Source organism: Vicugna pacos, chromosome 1 (genome assembly GCF_048564905.1).
Source record: "Vicugna pacos chromosome 1, VicPac4, whole genome shotgun sequence".
Classification (NCBI taxonomy): domain Eukaryota; kingdom Metazoa; phylum Chordata; class Mammalia; order Artiodactyla; family Camelidae; genus Vicugna; species Vicugna pacos.
Genome location: NC_132987.1, coordinates 13,962,937 through 13,979,875, shown reverse-complemented (window position 1 = coordinate 13,979,875; position 16,939 = coordinate 13,962,937). Strand labels below are relative to the sequence as shown.

Sequence of the window (16,939 nt, the reverse complement as noted above, 5' to 3'; positions counted from 1 at the left end):
CTTACTTCATTTCATGCTCAGAGTGACCCTGAGAGGTGTGTATCCATTTTGAAGATGGGGAAAGGTAGACACGAAGCAGATGAGTGGTTGGTCTAAGCAAGTGGCATTTGCTTGGATTTGAAGGGAGGTCTCACCATCGTTGGGTGTCGATGGTATACATGTCTCTAGGTATCTGCAATGCCAGGAAAGAACTGTCTTTCTAGGCTGTTAGCCGCTGATTTTACCAAACTCCCCTTAACAGTCCTGCACAGTAGATACAGCGATCTCCAAACTGCAAATGAGGAAACAAGCTCAGAGAAGTTAAGTCACTGAACTAAAGCCACCCAGCTAGTCGGCAGCAGAGCCAACATCCCAATGCTAGTTCTCCTGACTCCCAGCTTCTGCCCTTTTCACTTGCCTAAGGGAGCCTGGAGTGTGAGGTCCTAGACACACAAATGCAATGGACAACACGGTAACTGCCACAGTGGATGCGTGCACAGGCTGTCACGAGATCATAGATGGAGCAGGAAGGCATCTCAGAGGAGCAGTGAGGCTGAAGGTGAGTGATGTGTTCACGGACTCCTAGGTGGGTGGTGAGGCTGGGATAGGGGTGGCGTCGGAAGGGCTGTGTGGACTGAGCCCAGAGTCGTGGATTATGTCCTATCAGTGATGAGGAGCCAGAGGGTTTGGGGCAGGGACATAATGCAGTCAGATCCCATGTGTCCAAAAGATGATTCTGGTGACTGGGCAGAGAGACAGGGTGGAGAGCAGATACCAGCAAAGCCCTCTTACAGCCCTATGTGCAGACCTGGAGGCGGGTGGGCAGTGTGGGTCAGTTTTGCAACAGCAAAGAGGGAAAAATCCTGTGTATTTCTCAGATGTGTAGAATTTTCTTTCGTTCTTTTGGAGGGAAGAGAGCTAAACATGGCTGGAAGACTGGACCGTGAGATACAGAAATAACTCCATTTTACAGGTTGGTCTAATTGTATCTTCAAGTCCACGTTTTTAAAAAAAAATGAAGAAAAAGAGAACTCTGTATTCATACCTAGGATTTCACTTAGAGTCCCTTAAAAGGAAAATGACCTGCATTTGGGATTCTGACACTGGTGGTGGGGGTTGAATGTCTTGGCGTCCAGCCCGCAGCTCTGTGTCTATACTGCTGTCACTGTGTAGTTTCCCAGTCTGCGTCTACCTGCACGCAGGACCCATGCAACTTATTTATCTGCAGAGTTGCTAGATTACCCACAGTATTATGGTACCCATTTCACAGATAAGGAAACTGAGGGCTCAGAGAAGTTGTGTAAGTTGCCCAAGCCCTTGGAGCCAAACCAAGTCAATCTCTGTTGAGTATGGACTATGTTTTGTGGCCATACTTATTGACCTAGAAATTGAGATGCTTGACTTCTCATGAAAAGTCTGTGTGGCATCTGAATGCAAGAAATTGTCTGACAGATGCTGAATACTGGAAGATCTGGGGATGTTCTGATGGGCTATAGGATACAAATATTTGGAACTAGCACTGTTGGAGAGAACCCTGGAGGAATGGCTGCCTGAGATGTACCTGCTTTCAGGCCCCAGACTGCTCTAAGGTGGCTCTCCTGACAGCGCAGATGGATGTAGGCAGAACAGCAGCTCTAGGGGTAAAGTGGAAGGGACAGTATTGGCTGCCATGTGTCCTGTGCTATCAGCCAGGCACCAGCTGGTGGGGAAGCAGAAGCAACCTGGGGTGAAATGGGAGCTAGGAAGGACAAATGGGGAGCCCCTGAGCATGTCTGTCCAGCAGTACCCAGCCACTCACAAAGTTCCATGACCTCCACTGGGGGCTGCGTGCTGGGCCCCAGGGTGCGGAGGGTCTGAGCTGGCAGCTCCCAGCTGGGCTAGAGGCTGATTTAGCTCAGAGGGATGCCAAGGCCAGCACTTGTGGGAGGAGGGGAGGAGAAGCCGCCCACAAAGAGACAGATGAGATGTGCAAAGCTGGCTGAAGCCCCAGCATCAGAACCACAGGCTGCGGGCAGACATGACGGATGAACACGGCGCCCTGCAGAACCACCCTGGAGAGCAGGTCCTGCCCAAGCAAGGACAGAGGGGAAACATCTGTGTCCTGCTCTGGCCGATAATATAGCCACTGGCCACATGCGGCTATTTAAATTTAAATGAATGAAATTTGAAAGAAAAGAAAATCTTAATTCCTCAGTCTCGTTAGCCACGTGTCAAGTGCTCAGTAGCCATCGGTGGCCACCAGACCAGACGGTGCTGACATAGCACAGTTCCATCTTTGCAGGAAGTTCTATTTGAATGTAAGTTATCTCATTGGTACTTTTTCTATTGATTACAAGTTGGAATAACCTTTAAACTATATTGAGCTAAATAAGATACACTAACTTCACCTGTTCTCTTTACTTTTATCACTGTGGGTAGCAAACTTGTCAATTACCTACACGGCTCAGATTTCTATCGGACAGTGCTGTAGAGATGGGTACAGAAACCACCTCCGTTTATCCATCGCTTTTAACACCACACCCGTTCACTGGTGTTCTGTTTGATGATGGCTATAAAAACTCTTTCTTAACACAAAGGTTACAGAGCCAGCCCAGGCTGATGGGACAAAGGCAAACTCGGGAGCCAAAAGAATTCAGGTTCAAATTTCAGCTCCATCCCCCTTCTGGCTGTGAGATTTGGGGCACATTACTTCTTTGTGTCTCAGTTTTCTCCTCTAAAGATGCAATCAATGATTGAACCACTGCGTGGCGTTGCTTTGAACGCTGGAGGAGGTGGTGCCTACAGAGGGCCTGGCATGGGCCTGGCCCTCCGTACAGCTCAGTAAAATGGTAGCCATTGTCATCGTTGCTATCACTGTCATTGATATTTTTGGCATGAAAGTGTAAGGGTCAGTTTCTCTGGCCTCAGACCACCCACTCCCCTTGCCTCAGCACTCTTGCTCTCTGATACGGACCCCCCGGAGATGGTGCAGCAGGCAGCTGTCAGCATCCTTTCCCAGGCACTCACCTGCTGGCAGCTGCTGGCCCACGAGGCCCGGAGGGCACCCCAGCTTTCTGAGCGCGTAGCCTTGCTCTCCAGGTGCATCCGCAGCTGTGCCTCCAGCTCCTGGCTGACTTTCTCCAGGGCGTGCACTTTGGCCATGTATTCCACCAGGCAACCCCCCAGGTCCTCAACGGCACTGAGGTCCCTCTCCAGGCCAGGAGCGGGCGCCGTGGCCAGGCCTGAGCTCCGCAGGCCCTGCAGGAAGACACTGCTGATGCCCAGGGCCCGGCGGGTCACACGGGCACCCAGGCCACTTGTGGGCCCACTGGGTGTCATCCCTACATAGACCCTGGGTGCTCGGACGAGACCACCCACGGTGATGGTCCTGGAGGCCGGGAGGCTGTCCAGGGAGGATGGTGACTGTGCTCCCCTGAAGGATGCCTTGTGCCTCTGGAGGGACATGCTGGAGCTGGTGCCCGCGGGCACGTCCACCACCACTCGCCTCGCGCTCATCACCCCTTCTGCCTCTGCTGTGCCTAGTGGGTTTACAGAGCCCAGTGGCTTTTGGTTTCCAGCCCCAGTGTCCCCGTGACTGGGCCTCTCTGGAAGCTTCCCTATGCCAAGGCTGCTTTGTCTGCTGTTTTCTATGAGTTTCCACCATTCACCAAGCTGAAAGGGAAATGGCCCGCCCAGGGCTGTGTGCAGAGAGGCGCTCATGCATTCTCCGCAGGGTCATGTGCCTGACCTCCCAGATTTTTCTGTGGGTGGTGGGGAGGTTGAATCAGTGCAGGCCATTGGGGTGGCTCATCTGGCTTGTGTATTTCACGAGCTAAGAGAGGGTTAGGCAGGCAGCTAGCAGCCCCATTTCACAGATGAGTAAACTGAGGCTCAGAGAGCTTAGATTGCAAGTACGGTGTGTGGCTGAGCCAGGACTGGCTCCAGGTGTTCCAGGGCCGATGTTAGGGCTTTCTACATCCTTCCTGTGCTGTGTGTGTGAATGTGTGAATGTGTAAGTGTGGACAGAGATGGCTGTGAACCCGCCTTGGTGGTTAGCAGCCCCAGGGACTCAAGAGAAACAAACTAAGCCTGTTGGTTCCTTCACACTCCCTCCATCCAGGCAGCAGCTTCAGGTCCCTCCCTAGCACCTTTCCTCCCTCCAGCACTGTGTTCATCAGCTTCTTGACCTTGGCCATGTTGCTCCACCTTTCTGGACTGATGGCTCTAACCAACATCCACTAGACAAGGGACTGTGGGTAAATTCTGGTCCCACACACGTTGGTCACCTATTATGCATCAGGTGTTCCCTATGCCTCTGTTTCCCTGTCTGCCAGAAAACTAATAAATAAAAACAAAGAGGCTTTCCAGTAAGAGCTTAAAGGGTGCTCCAAGTTAGGATTTGATGACACCCCCTCCCTGGGCTTTAATTCATGCCCTCAGTATCCAGAAAGGATCTCGTAGCCCCCAGGATAACAAAATGCACCTAAAACCCACTGCATTTAAGTTCTGTCTTAGATATGCAAAGTGACCAAAACCCACAGGTGGATATTTATCCCAGATCATGCAACGTGGGAGCAGCCTCCAGGAGAGAAGGGGCAGGGGGTCAGCTGCTAGTGAGGGCTGACTCCATCTGGTGCTGTGCAGATTTCCATCCTTCACTGAGTTCTCAGTTCCACCCGAGGAGATAGGCTCAGGGTGGACGTGCACTGCCCTGTGGGCTGCGCACTGCACAACTCCAGAGTATCGTCACACGCCCTGTGATCGGCGCTTCTCCCTTGTGTGCTGAGGGCCCTGAGAGCTGCAGTGACTTGCCCAAGGTCCCCTGTCTAGAAAGCAGCAGGCTTGGATGAGAAAGCCTCTTCTGACTCCTAGGCCATGGTGTATCTAGGACCCGCGCTGTCTCCCAGCACCCAGAGAACAGGGTGCCTGCCCAAGTTCACACCAGCAGAGTTAAGAGCCCTGGTCACCTACTGGAATACTCTACATACTCTTCCTTTCTTTCCCCTTCTACTTTGTCTATTTGAGATGACATGGAGGGTACTTTATAAATATCAGTGTTGGTTATATGATGAACAGATTAAGGAACTAGCCTGAACAAGTAAAGGCTGGTAGCGTCTCTTGTTTAGAAGTGGCTTTCCTGCTGTGAACACTGCCTCTGGTGCCCCCTGAAGGGTGTTATAATAACATTCTTTGAACACAGGTGACACTGCCGGGGTCCCAGGAGCTGCAAGTATTCCAGCATCTATTGGCCAAGGCTAAATGAGGGCTCAAGCCACTGACTAAGTTGTTTGCAAAGGTGCCAGGTTGAGGCACTGTTACTGGACGGGATGTGACACTTGGGGATCAGGTTAACTCAGATTTCTCTGACCAAAGATATTTACAATACAGCCCGAGCGCGGGGAAGGGGAGGGGGAGGAGCGGTGTATCTTAATTAACATCAATGTCTCCAAGGACCTGAAGACAAATGAGTTTTGGGGGGAAAAAAATCTCAAACATGTTCCAAAAGATTTGTTTTATGAAATGATAAATGGCTAATCTTACTAGCTCATCACTCTCATAAAACCCAACTTACTGTTAAAATCGATTAAAAACTACAGGACTGGTGGTGCAGGTACTTAAGGAAGGCGAAAAAGTTATTTAACAATGAAAAGAATGCAAAAGGTATTAGCAACTTAATCCTCTGGCTAATAAAATAGGTTTATTTATATATACATGGGAGCTGAATTCTGTGGATAAGGAAAAATAAGTCACACATCCCACGTATGTATATATAACATATGTACCTCTGATTACATATATTATATATACGTTTTACTTTACAAACAGATATCTTTATATACACACACACACACACACACACACATTGATATATTAAATGCAATCACTGACAGAAATATTATGATAAGGTTGAGGAGCAGACAGGAGCAGACTGGGAAATGAGTCTCAGAGCAACACGTAACCTGCTTCTCGTGGGCTGAAGAGTCTCTGAAGAAAGACAATTACCAAACTGAACGCTGAGTAGGTTCATAGAACATTGAGAACACACATTTTTGAAGGCCATCTTTTTTTTTTTTTAAAGGAAAACGTAGGAAGAAAGAAAAGAGATATGATAAAAAGACCACAGCAACAACACGGATGTAAGAGTCAACATTCAAGTTCAGGTCCCAATCTGACTATAAGAACATCTATATTCAAAATATACTATCAAACTATTTTTCTTTTAGAGAAAGGAAGTGTCACAGCAGTTACCGTCTCTCCCAGCCACTATCTATTAGGGAAAAAGTGGAGAACAGCCATCTCCGGAAGCCCCTCTAGCATCTCTGAGGGTCTGATCCCTGCTGGCTGAGCTGAGTTGAACGCAGCTTGGGCGAGGGAGGCAGCAGGCGACCACCGATGGAGGGGACAGTGAGGGAGACATCCCGCTGTGACCCCCAAGCAGGTCTGCAGCCCTGAGCATGGATACAGTGATGTCTTCTCCTGAGCCATCAGCTTTGGCAATCTTGTTTTTTTAAGATCGCAGGAGGCAGGTTTAGAAACGACAGCTCCACACGCCAAGGCTTCTTCCACAAACACGTTCCTCAAGAGCGTGATGTGATGGCCTTTCCAGGAAACAAGGTGAACCCTAATAAACCTTGGATCCTTGAAGTGGGGCGAGCATTCCAAAGCTCCAGTGCTGGGACCCACATCCAAACCCTCTCCAGAGAAGGCACGAGTGTCCACTGCAGATGTGGGTGGTGGAGAGGACACAGGGATGTGCTTGGAGGGGAGCCTTCTGTCGCCAGGGAAAGCAGTCCTGCTGTGAGCACAGTGGAAGCTCCCTGTTGTGGGATGTTAGGGGGACATGGCTCAAGGATGCCCGACGTCCTCTGTGCGTTCCTGAGGGCTGCATGCTCCTGCCTGCGTCCAAACCTTGGATGGAATGACACTCGACAGCCAACAGTGAGGTTCAGGGTGCTCGTCCTTGGGGTGATGAGATGCTCCCTCTTTCTGCTTTGCACACGAGTCTGTCGCGTCCCTCTAGGTGGCCCAGCTCCCTCCGCTGGTGTGCATACGAAGGGGCAGAAATGGGATCCCTCACACTGAGTGGAGAGGAACCCGAGCTTTAAGAAGCGCTCAGAGGCCATTGTAACATCCACTGGTGCAGTCAGTCTCTTCCCTCCCCTGCCTGGGGCTGCTGGGACAAGTTATTAAGAGAAGCAATCAATGCAACTGCTTTGCTTAGAAATACCTTTATTTTATAAAGCCACGGATCGTTCTGTAAATTTTTTTTTCTAACCACACTTATAAAAAAGATGTTGACAATTCTTAGGAAAAAAAAAGCTGAAAACTTTTTATCATCAAGTCAGGGTTACACAAAGATGACATTTATAATATATATTTGTACGTGGATAATTTAGAGACAAAAGGAAGGAACGGCAAAGCGAGGGCTGCTGCACTTAGATCTCCGACACTTGATCGTTTCCCACAAACAGCGTTTCTTGGCAGAAGGGGTTAACGAGGACCATCCCGGTGTCTCTGTAGTCGCCGTTGGCTGGGGACCGGGGCTCCGAGAGCTGGTCCTGGGGGGAGAGGAAGAGATGTTGTGAGCAGCAGAGGGCTCATGGGTGGCCATTCTCAAAGAAGAACCGTGTACTCACAGGGATGTTTATTTCCACCTGGGATTGCTTGGTAAACATTTTTTAAAAAGTATTGAAATATAGTTGACACACAATATCATGTGAGTTTCAGGTGTACTACGTGGAGATTTGACATCCACATACATTATGAAATGATCACGTGACATGTCTAGCGACATGTGTCCTCAATACAAAGTTATTACAGCACTATGGACCACAGTCCTTACGCTATGCATTACACCCATGTGGCTTATTTATTTTACAGCTGGAGGTCTGTACCTCTTAATCCCCGTCACCTATTCCGCACCCCTGACCTCATTTTTCATCATCCTCACTGCTGATACTGAGGTCCAGAGCTTTGTCTGCTTGTCTTTCAGATTTTTATAGCAGCTTCCAAAAAAGATGTCCTGCTTCCTGAGCCACCTCCATCTCAGGGTGCCAGGATGGAATTGCCCTCCGTGCACGACTCACATAAGAGCATGGCTCATTGCCTTAGTGGGCAAAACCGGGTCCACTCGGGTCCCAGACTCTCCTTCCTGCCCGGGTCTCACAGACCTCTGGGAGGCCTCGCGGCTCTTCCTTCCCGAACGCTGCCTGCACTCCCCCACCTCTCTCCTCTCCTGCCACCCACCCGTCAGAGCCTTCCAGGGCTCATTCTTCCCGTTCCTGGGTCCTCCCAGAGCCTGGTCAGAATTTTCACCCTGTTTCTTGTAGCACAGGACGTGCTGAGCTGAACAGATTTGAATCTCTGTGTGACTGCACAATAAATAGGTAGTGAATGAAAAATTCAGTCCGTCTACACGGCCCCAGGAGTAGAAAAGCCCAGAAATGGGCCATCCGCTCAGGGCATTTGAATGGCTTTGGCCTCAACTACCAAGGACTGCAAGCATCCGTGGGCCACGAAACGGCTGTTCTCAGACTCAGGCCCAGAATACATCTGGAGAATACGTCACAGCCTGTCCCAGATCCACACGGGAAGCCTCAGAGTCTGCAGCTATTTTGGGACAAAGATGGGGCAGCAGGCCTCAGTGCACCCGGCTTAGGCCAGATCAGCTTAGAAATGGCTTCACTTTAAGAAGCCACAATTAATACTCTGAAGTTGACTCTTAAACGAAACATGCAATTTTTGACAAGTTTGCATTGCTTTATGGGTAATAAGGAGAAAAAGGAAGAAAGGCCATTTGTTGGTAAAATGTCTTTTCAAAAGACAAGAGTTTCCTTCACTGTCCGGAATCAGCCTAGTGCACATCCAAGGGGTGGACGTGGGTCTGAGCAAGGAGAACAGGGTGGTGTGCCAGCGAGGGGACAGAGTCCTCTTTCTGCGCTGGGTTTTTGGGTTGAGCTGCGAATGAGAATTTTGGTGGCTGAGATCTGGCTTGGGGTTTTACCATTCTCACAAAGCAAGGGTTCACCAAGGGTAAACCGCATGAGGGAAATTTCACTGGGTAAAAAATCCAAAGTTCTGTAGGAAATAAGTAAGGCAAGAAAGAAGGAAAAGGGAGGAGGGGAGGGAAAAAGACAAGAAAGCATGGAAACGTTTCCAGGCGCCTCTGGGCATCACAATTTTGCCCATACAGCCCGGATTCCGTTCTGCTGCTTTCATCAGCCCAGAAGGGGAGCAGGGCACCAGAGAAACTTGCTTAGGCAAAGCACTTGGCAGCCTCCAAAGCTGGCAGCTGGGCGGGCGGTGAGCTCATGGCCCAGGATCAGGGGGACGCGGATGCTGGAATGTGCCCTGTGACTGCGGTGGCTGCGTGGGTGTGGCAGGGCCCCTGAGCACAGGGAGAGGACAACTGCTGTGGCTGGGAATGGAGCAGAACAGGGGAGTGGGCAGGCTGGGAGGGGCCGATGGTAAACCCACGCTGGAGCCGCCACAGCCCCCTGATCCTGGGGTGTGACTGGCTGTGGTGGCCACTTTGCCAGGGCCTCTGGCCTGTGTCCCACACAGCCTGGTGCTCTGGGTCGGAACGTCTGGTGGGTTCTGTGCTAGCCGAGCCCTTCTGATGGTGCGCTCACCAGCACCGTCCTCTGGCTTTGGGTTTCATTCACCAGTTGGTAAAGAGACTACGAGGAATTCAGAGTCCAGGGGTTCACAGCCCACACTCAAAGTGGGCGAGCCCGGTGGCCAAATAATCTGTTTTTTCACGCACTGTCACAGTTCTCAGGAATACTTCGGCCACGCCAAGTGTGCCCTGGCCATGCTAAAGGTCAATCCTTCGTGAGGCCTGTCCTTCTGTCCTTCAGCTAAGATTTTTTTACTGACTGTCCACTGTGTGTTAGGCTTTGGGCTGGGTGATGGGTAAATTGTGAGCAAAGCTTATAGTTCACCGATGTGATAACCATTTACCGAACACCTACCATGGGCTGGGCATAGGGCAGTGAACAGAGCAAAAAGCCTCCTGCCCTCGGGCAGCTTATGGTCTAGGAGATGAGACAGACAGCACAGCAGTCAGCAGCGAGAAGGGTGCAGTGTCAGGCAGTGAGAAGTGCTCTGAAGAAAAGCAAAGCAGGGCCGGGGACAGAACACCATGGGGTGGAGGGTGAGGTTCTAACCTGTATAGAGCAGTCAGGGAGGACCTCCCTGAGGAGGTGGCATTGCAGCAGAGACTTGGAGGGAGTGAGGGATGGAGGCAACCAGAAGAGCATTTCAGACAGGCGCAAGGGCCAGCTCTCAGGTGGGGACAAGCTCACTGCTTCGGGGGAAGGGCCAAAAGGCCAGTGCGGCGGAGGCAGGTGCTCATGGTCTGGCAGGTGGGGGGGAGAAGGGCGGGGCCACCTGGGGAAGCGCCTGCTGAGAGGAATCTGGGTTTTGCCCAAGGTGTGAAGTGGAGCCCTCTGGGGCTTGGGAGGAGCTGTGGCTGCCATGAGGTCCAGCAGACCGTAGGGTAAGGGACTGCAGCAATCCAGGGTTCGGGGGATGAAGGCAGCTGGCAGCCTGGGCGAGGGGCCGCAGGGCCGGTGGTGAGAGATGCTCGCAGGGAGGAAGACCCCATGGTGTGCTAACATTCTGGATGTGGGGTGTGGGGGCAGAAGAGGCACCGGCAGTGCCATCTAATACTGAGAAACACTGTGGTGGGGGGCTTCTAGGTGCTGGGGTGGGAGGGGGAGCCAAGAGTTCAGTCTCAGGCTCCTGAATTTTTAGACGTACGGTCGAAGCTGGGCCCATGGGTCTGGAGCTCGGGGAGACAAGGCTGGAGCAGAAACTAGTCAACTTTGAAGATGGGATTTAAAGTCGTGGAACCGAGCAGAAGGAGAAGAGAGGCAGTGGGAGGCTTGGGCTGGGACCCTCCAGTGACTGGAGGCGGGGAAAGGACAGGGAACCAACGCTGCAGACAGGAGGAGCTGGAAGCTGGGGGAGGACAGACAGGGCAGGGTGGGGCACCAGATGCCACTAGAGAAAATGTGCGGACGCTGCTGGTAGATCGTGTGGAATGAGTGCCCAGAACTGCCCCCTTGCATTTAGCAATGTGGGGGCCACCAGTTATTCAACTACACTATCAAACCAACAGCTGCATAACTCCAAGCCAGATAAGTGCCATGTCAGAAAAGCACAGGGAGCTGAGACCACGCCACAGGAGAGTGAAGCCAGGCTGGCAGTCAGGGGAGGCCTCTCCAAGGCACTGACAGCTACACTGGGCCCCGGGTGATGGGGGCGGAGTTGCCGAGATGGACAGTGAAGAGGGCCAGGGAGGAACAGAAGAGACTCCTAGGACAGGGAACAGCTCACACAGCCTGGATGTCACCTGATGCAGTGATGGGTGTGGCTGGAGGTTAGCAAATGAGAGGGGGAGGGCCTGGAGGAGGCTGGAGGGTTGGGTGGGGACAGGCCCACCTGCAAAGACTTAGAACTCTAACTTACAAGCAACGGGGAACTACTGAAGGGTTTGAGCACAGGAATGATGTGATCCCATTTATGTTTATAAAAGGTCATCTGGCTGCCGGGGGGATGGATCTGCTGGGGAGAGGGGGCTGTACCTCCGGAACTCTCAGCCCCCACCCCCTGCCTTTACCCAGGTGTCCGCCATCTCTCCTGGGCCATCTCACCTGCTTCCTAGGTGACCTACCTATTCCTAGTCTTTCTGTCTGTCCTCTCATCCACTCATCCATCCACTAAACTACCCCCTCTTTCCCTCCTGTCCATTCCTTGATCATGTGTAGAGTGCCCTCACCAGGCCATCAGGACACTCTTTTAGATCTAAAACTAGGTCACACAAAGCTCAAAGCTTTCAATGACCCTCTGCGAACTAAGACTAAAGTACAAACTCCATTCAACCCCACGCAAGGCCGTGTCTAATCCAGCTACCTCTGCCCCACCTTCCACGTGAGAGTGGAAAGGAGCACGGACTTGGCAGCCACAGAGACCTGGGTTCAAAGCCCAGCTCTCTCAGTGGCCAGCTGGGTTAGGAGTTTTGGGCAAATGCTCATCCTTCACCTGGGATTCTAGGTAATGCAGATCCTAATTCAGGAGGGCTGGGGCGCGGCGCTGCTGCCGCAGGTCCAGGGACCACGCTGGGAGGAGCCGGGCACTAAGACGTGAGCGCATGCGCCGCGCTCTCCTTCCCCGCAGCGGCAGCCCTTGCTGGGGCGGCTCTTTGGTGTGGGGCCCGTTACCTCAGAGGTTTCAAGGGACTGGATCTCCCTCGGAAGCTCCACGGCATGCTTGCTGAAGTAGTCCATGGTGATGGCGTTGTTCCAGTAGCTCAGGCTGTTCTCGGGGTTGGCCGGCTTCTTCTTCCTCCTCAGGCAGCACACGGTCAGCAGGACGGCTGCGGGGAGAGCCGAGTTAGAGATGGGGGCGGAGATGCCGGTCTCCGGCTGGGGCCGTGATGGGCGCGCTCGCAGCCACTTGCCCCGTTAATTCATTTGTTCATTCGATCAAAAATGTCTAATGTATGTTGAGCGCCTGCTTTGTGCCAGGTGCTGGGAGACGGGGAGAGAAGAGAAAGACACGGCTGCTCTCCTCTCCCGAGCTTCCCTCCAGCGTGTGTACGGAGGGTGCAGAGGGACCAGACAACATGAAAGCTAACTTGCTCAAAGAACATAAAACATGGCCAAGTGAGAAAGACAACGGAGGGGAGCTGGGGCAGAGGCTGCTTTAGAGCCGTTGTGAAGGGCTTCCCTGAGCAGTGACCTTAGAGCAGAGACTAGAACATGGGGAAGGAGCTGGGCAGTGTGTCCTAGGTGGAGAAAACAGCATGTGCAAAGGGCCTGAGGTGGGGGGGGGGGCAAACATAATATTGGGCGAGCAGTGTGGCTGGAGTGAGGTAGGTGTGGGGCAGTGAGGTAGGAGGTGAGGCCAGAGCGCTATTTAGAGGCTGCACCCACGGGCTCAGGAGCAAGAGATGTGGATGTAACTTCGGCTAGCTTTGGATGCTGCAGGGCCGCCCCTGAGTTTGCTCCAAGGAGAGGCTTTGCTCACTTGGTGGGAGGGCTTCCCCCAGCTTGGCTGCAAAGAATGGCATGTGTGCTGAGCTGCACTGCTGGGCTGAAGAGGGGTCTTCTCAGTCGGAGCAGGAGCGTGGCAGAGAGAGGGATGGAGCCCAGGGAACTTTACACAATGAGCCCTTGCCTTCCACAGAGGGCCTTGATGGCAGAGGTCCCGGACCCTGAAAAGACAGCTGCTCTGGCATCATCAGCATTACCAACATCATCACGAAAAAAAAAAAGCCACTAACAGCATATAGCATTTATATGCCACGCAGAGTTCCAAGTGCTTTTGAATATTAATTCACTTAATCCTCCATGTAACTCCATGAGGTTGGTACCAGTAGGGCCCCCATTTTATAGACAGGGAAACGGAGACTCAGAGAGGTGAAGTGACTTGCCCAAGAGCAAACCCAGATATCTGAAGTCCAGAGTCTGTGCTCTCAGCCCTCCCCAAGTCTGCCTCACAAAGGCACGCCAAACGCCGACAGGGAGCCCACACTGCACAAATGGGATTGCTGGGGGCTCCCCACTGTGCGACATGACACCCTGTCTGTTCAGTCCGGAGACTCGAAGGCCCTGGAAGGAAGGAGCATGTCTGTATGTTGCTGATAAACCAGGTGTGACCAGAGTGGCTCAGACATGCCGACTTGGAAGGCTTCTGAGGTCGGAGAGGTGGGCTGGCCTGTCCAGGGTCACACAGTGGAACGGGTGATGCAATGACCAGGGTAACAGAAGCCCTCTGGGGGAAAAGCCAGTAAATGGAGACTGGGTACCTCCTGCCCAGGCTCGCCATCACCAGAGCCCAAAGGGTGGCTGAAATTGGGCCAGGGGTTCGCAGAGCTATGGGGAACGCCCAGGCTGAGCCGTGCACAGAGGCCAGCACCGTGGTGGCAATGGCCACCAGGGGGCAGTGGAGGCCCAGTTCTGTCCACAGCAGCATGAAGGTCTGGCCCGCATCCGGGGGCCCGAGCGTGCCAGGGTGTAGGGTAGCTGCAAACCTGGCACCTCACAGGCTGAGACCTCGGGGCCCACAGTCTAGAGCCCTGTGGGCTGAGGAATCCTGGAATGCTCTTCCCTGCTGCTGGCCTCGCTGGCATCTTGACGTGACAAGCCTTCCAGACGAGTTTTCATTCAAGCCATCAGGCAAGTTTCCATTCCATCCAATCTGTTTCTATCAGTAAAACTTCTGATTTGCTTACCCTTCTTCCAGGTTCCCTTAAAAACATTTTCAAAATAGAAAGGCAATTTCTGAATATTTGAGCTAAAAGGAATTTTAGACTGGCTGGTAGAGACTTCTTCAAATTTTGTGGGTCTCCTTTCCTTCTCAAGAACCCTTTCTTCAACTGGTTGAAGGAGGAATAGGAGTGAGGAGGGAGGCTGCAGAGTCAGCCTGAAATTCTGCTCATTTAGGGCACCCTCTGCATCCTACAGACCAGAAGACTAGGGTCCAAAGACTCCGGCTGAACTGCCGCAGGTCACAGTAAGTGGCAGGGCCTGGGGCAAGGCCCTAAGTCCTCTGCCCCTTTTCTGGAGTCTTTGTTCCTCACTGTCACTACTTTTCACCCTGCTCCTGGGGTGGTGAGGTGGGCGTGGGGGAATTCAAGCTGCAGAAACCCAAACCATAAGAAGAGGGTTGGGCTGAGCCCACACTGCCACTGTGGTGAGCCTGGGCCTGATTAGGACACAGGACTGGGGTCCTGCCCTGCAGGAAGGGCATGGGGAGCTCTGTTCCTTGCCTTCTCTCCTTCACACGTTGGTGCTCCTGGCCTGATCACATGCCTAACAGGGAGCTCCTGGGGCCTCTCAAACACCGTTTCATTGACACACCAGAAGCCAGCCCGGCTGCAGGAAAAGCATGGCCTTGGAGACCAAAAGCCACAGGTGCAGGTGTGACTCTGCTGTGTATCACACTAGGTGAGTCACTTTTTTTTTCCTTCTTCTTTGGTTCTTTTTTTGGCGGGGGCGGGGGAGGTAATTGGGTTTATTTATTTATTTACTAATGGAGGTGCTGGGGATGGAACCCAGGACCTGCTATATGCTAAGCACTCACTACCTCTGAGCTCTGCCCTCCCCCTAGGGAAGCCACTTCTTGATGCTGATCCCTATGGACTTCGCAGGGTTGTAAGGAGTCCGAGATCATGAATACAAGATTCCAAGTGCACTGCCTGCCGCACAACAAGTGCTTAATGAGTAAGAGTTTCCTGAAAGAAAAACTGGGCTGCACAGCTGTTGGGTGGTTCAAGGCCAAGTCTCCACCTGTGATTTAGCACTTTCATTATTTCATATTAAACCTTTTCATCCCAGAAAGAAAAGTATGATCAGACTTATGGAGTCTCTAATATGTTCCCAGGGGCTTTATGGTCTGATTTAACCCACAAAATAACCTCCTGAGGGAGGGGCTGGTACTCTTCCCATTCACCGAAGAGGCAACTGAAGCTCGTGGAGGTTAACGGAAGTGACCCTGGTCAGCCAGCTAATTACTGGAACTGGAACCCGGGTCTCAGTGACCTCTGGCTGCCGGTCATCCTAACTTGTCCTGATCGCCGGTGGGGGCGTGAGGAAGCACTGCGTGGACCACAGGCTCTGTGCACACACAGGGTGGGAGCCGCCCCCTCTCCGATGCTCTCTTGAAAGCTCCCACTGCTCTGCTTCTCCCAAGGCAACAGCCTCAAGGCTCTTAGAGGAGGTCAAGGGCATCCCTAATCCCTCCAGTTTTAAAACGAGTGTGAGTTCAGCAAGCTCTCTCTGCTTCCCAGGCATGTCAGTGGGGATCAGCCATGGCTTGTCAGAGCTATGTCAGGAAGGAGGAGGGTCGCCGATTGGAAGACGGAGCCCTGAGGACTGTGCTGACATTTCTGGGAGGGGCCCGGCTTCAGGGCTGGGACCCGCTGTGCGAGGGGAAATGGAAATGAGAGCCTATGGTAGCCCGAAGGTGCAGCCTTTTCAAACACCTGCGGAAAGTGCGCCCTCCGTGGCCTGCTGGAGAACACATGGCCAGTCCTAACTTGTGAACATACTATCTGCCCGCTGCCCTCACCGGGCACCTCTCCATGGCGGACTCTGTGGTAGGACCTCAGATGCATCAGCTCTGCTGTGCACAAGTCTTTGTGGGGTGGGGGCGGCTGCAGCCACGAGAGTGCCGGCTCAGACCTCCTGTGGTGGGGGCACAGCAGAGGGACAGGCACAGTGGAGGGCCTGGCCCAGCCACTACCCTTTGATTCAGCACCATGTGTGTGCCGAGGCCACGTTTCCTGGGCTGCTCCCGGCCGTGGCAGGGTTACGAGAGCAGGCCTGTTCCTGTGGGACAGGGGCCTCCTCTAACGGCCTGAGGACTACCCTCAGCCTGGCAGAAACTTCTGTAGGGCTGCCCTGCGGTCCAAGCCTCTCCCTCCCCATCCTCCCCTGCAACGTGCCACACGCACACTGCGCTGAGGCTCTCCCCGCCTCCTCCATCCCCTTCCGTTACACTTCGCAGGTGTTTCCCCAGTACATCCCTTGCAGGCTGAATTCTGTTTAGGTATCTGCCTCCTGGAGGCCCCAGGCTAACACAGTGAACGTTGAGTCCTATTTCCACAGGCGAGAAAGCATTGGACCAACTTGTCCAAGTTCCACAGGTGACGAGTGGGAGAGGTGGGGTCACGCCCAGGTGTGTTTGATTCCCAAGCCAAGCCTTTCTGACACATCAGGGTCCATCTTGAGTGAGTCACGCAGGGTGAACGTTAGGAAAGTGAGAGAGGCAGGCAGCTTTGACAGATGTCAGGTTGGCCCCTCATTTTGTAGGTGAGACACCGGAGACTCTGGAGGGAAGAATTTGTCCAGTGGTGCCAGCCCAGCTGTGGACCATCACTTCCCTCCTCTGGAGGCTGGGGGAGGAGGCCAGGGGAGGCCTCGGGGTGTAGAAGGAGGCCAGGCTGGACACGAGGCCACAGGCCTGGGGA

General features: G+C 52.9%; 1 protein-coding gene across 8 annotated transcripts in view; it reads right to left on the bottom strand.

The window, feature by feature from the left end:
- Positions 1-7,171: 7,171 nt before the first annotated feature.
- TMEM108 (transmembrane protein 108) overlaps positions 7,172-16,939 on the bottom strand; it is a 289,709-nt gene continuing 279,941 nt past the window's right edge. For all 8 annotated transcript variants that reach the window (XM_072953119.1, XM_072953338.1, XM_072953166.1 and 5 more), the window contains 2 exons: positions 12,186-12,340; positions 7,172-7,517 (listed from right to left, as the gene is read on the bottom strand). In XM_072953119.1, coding sequence (XP_072809220.1) covers positions 7,395-7,517; positions 12,186-12,340 — 278 coding nt within the window. In that variant the 3' untranslated portion in view covers positions 7,172-7,394. The remainder of the gene's footprint in view (positions 7,518-12,185; positions 12,341-16,939) is intronic.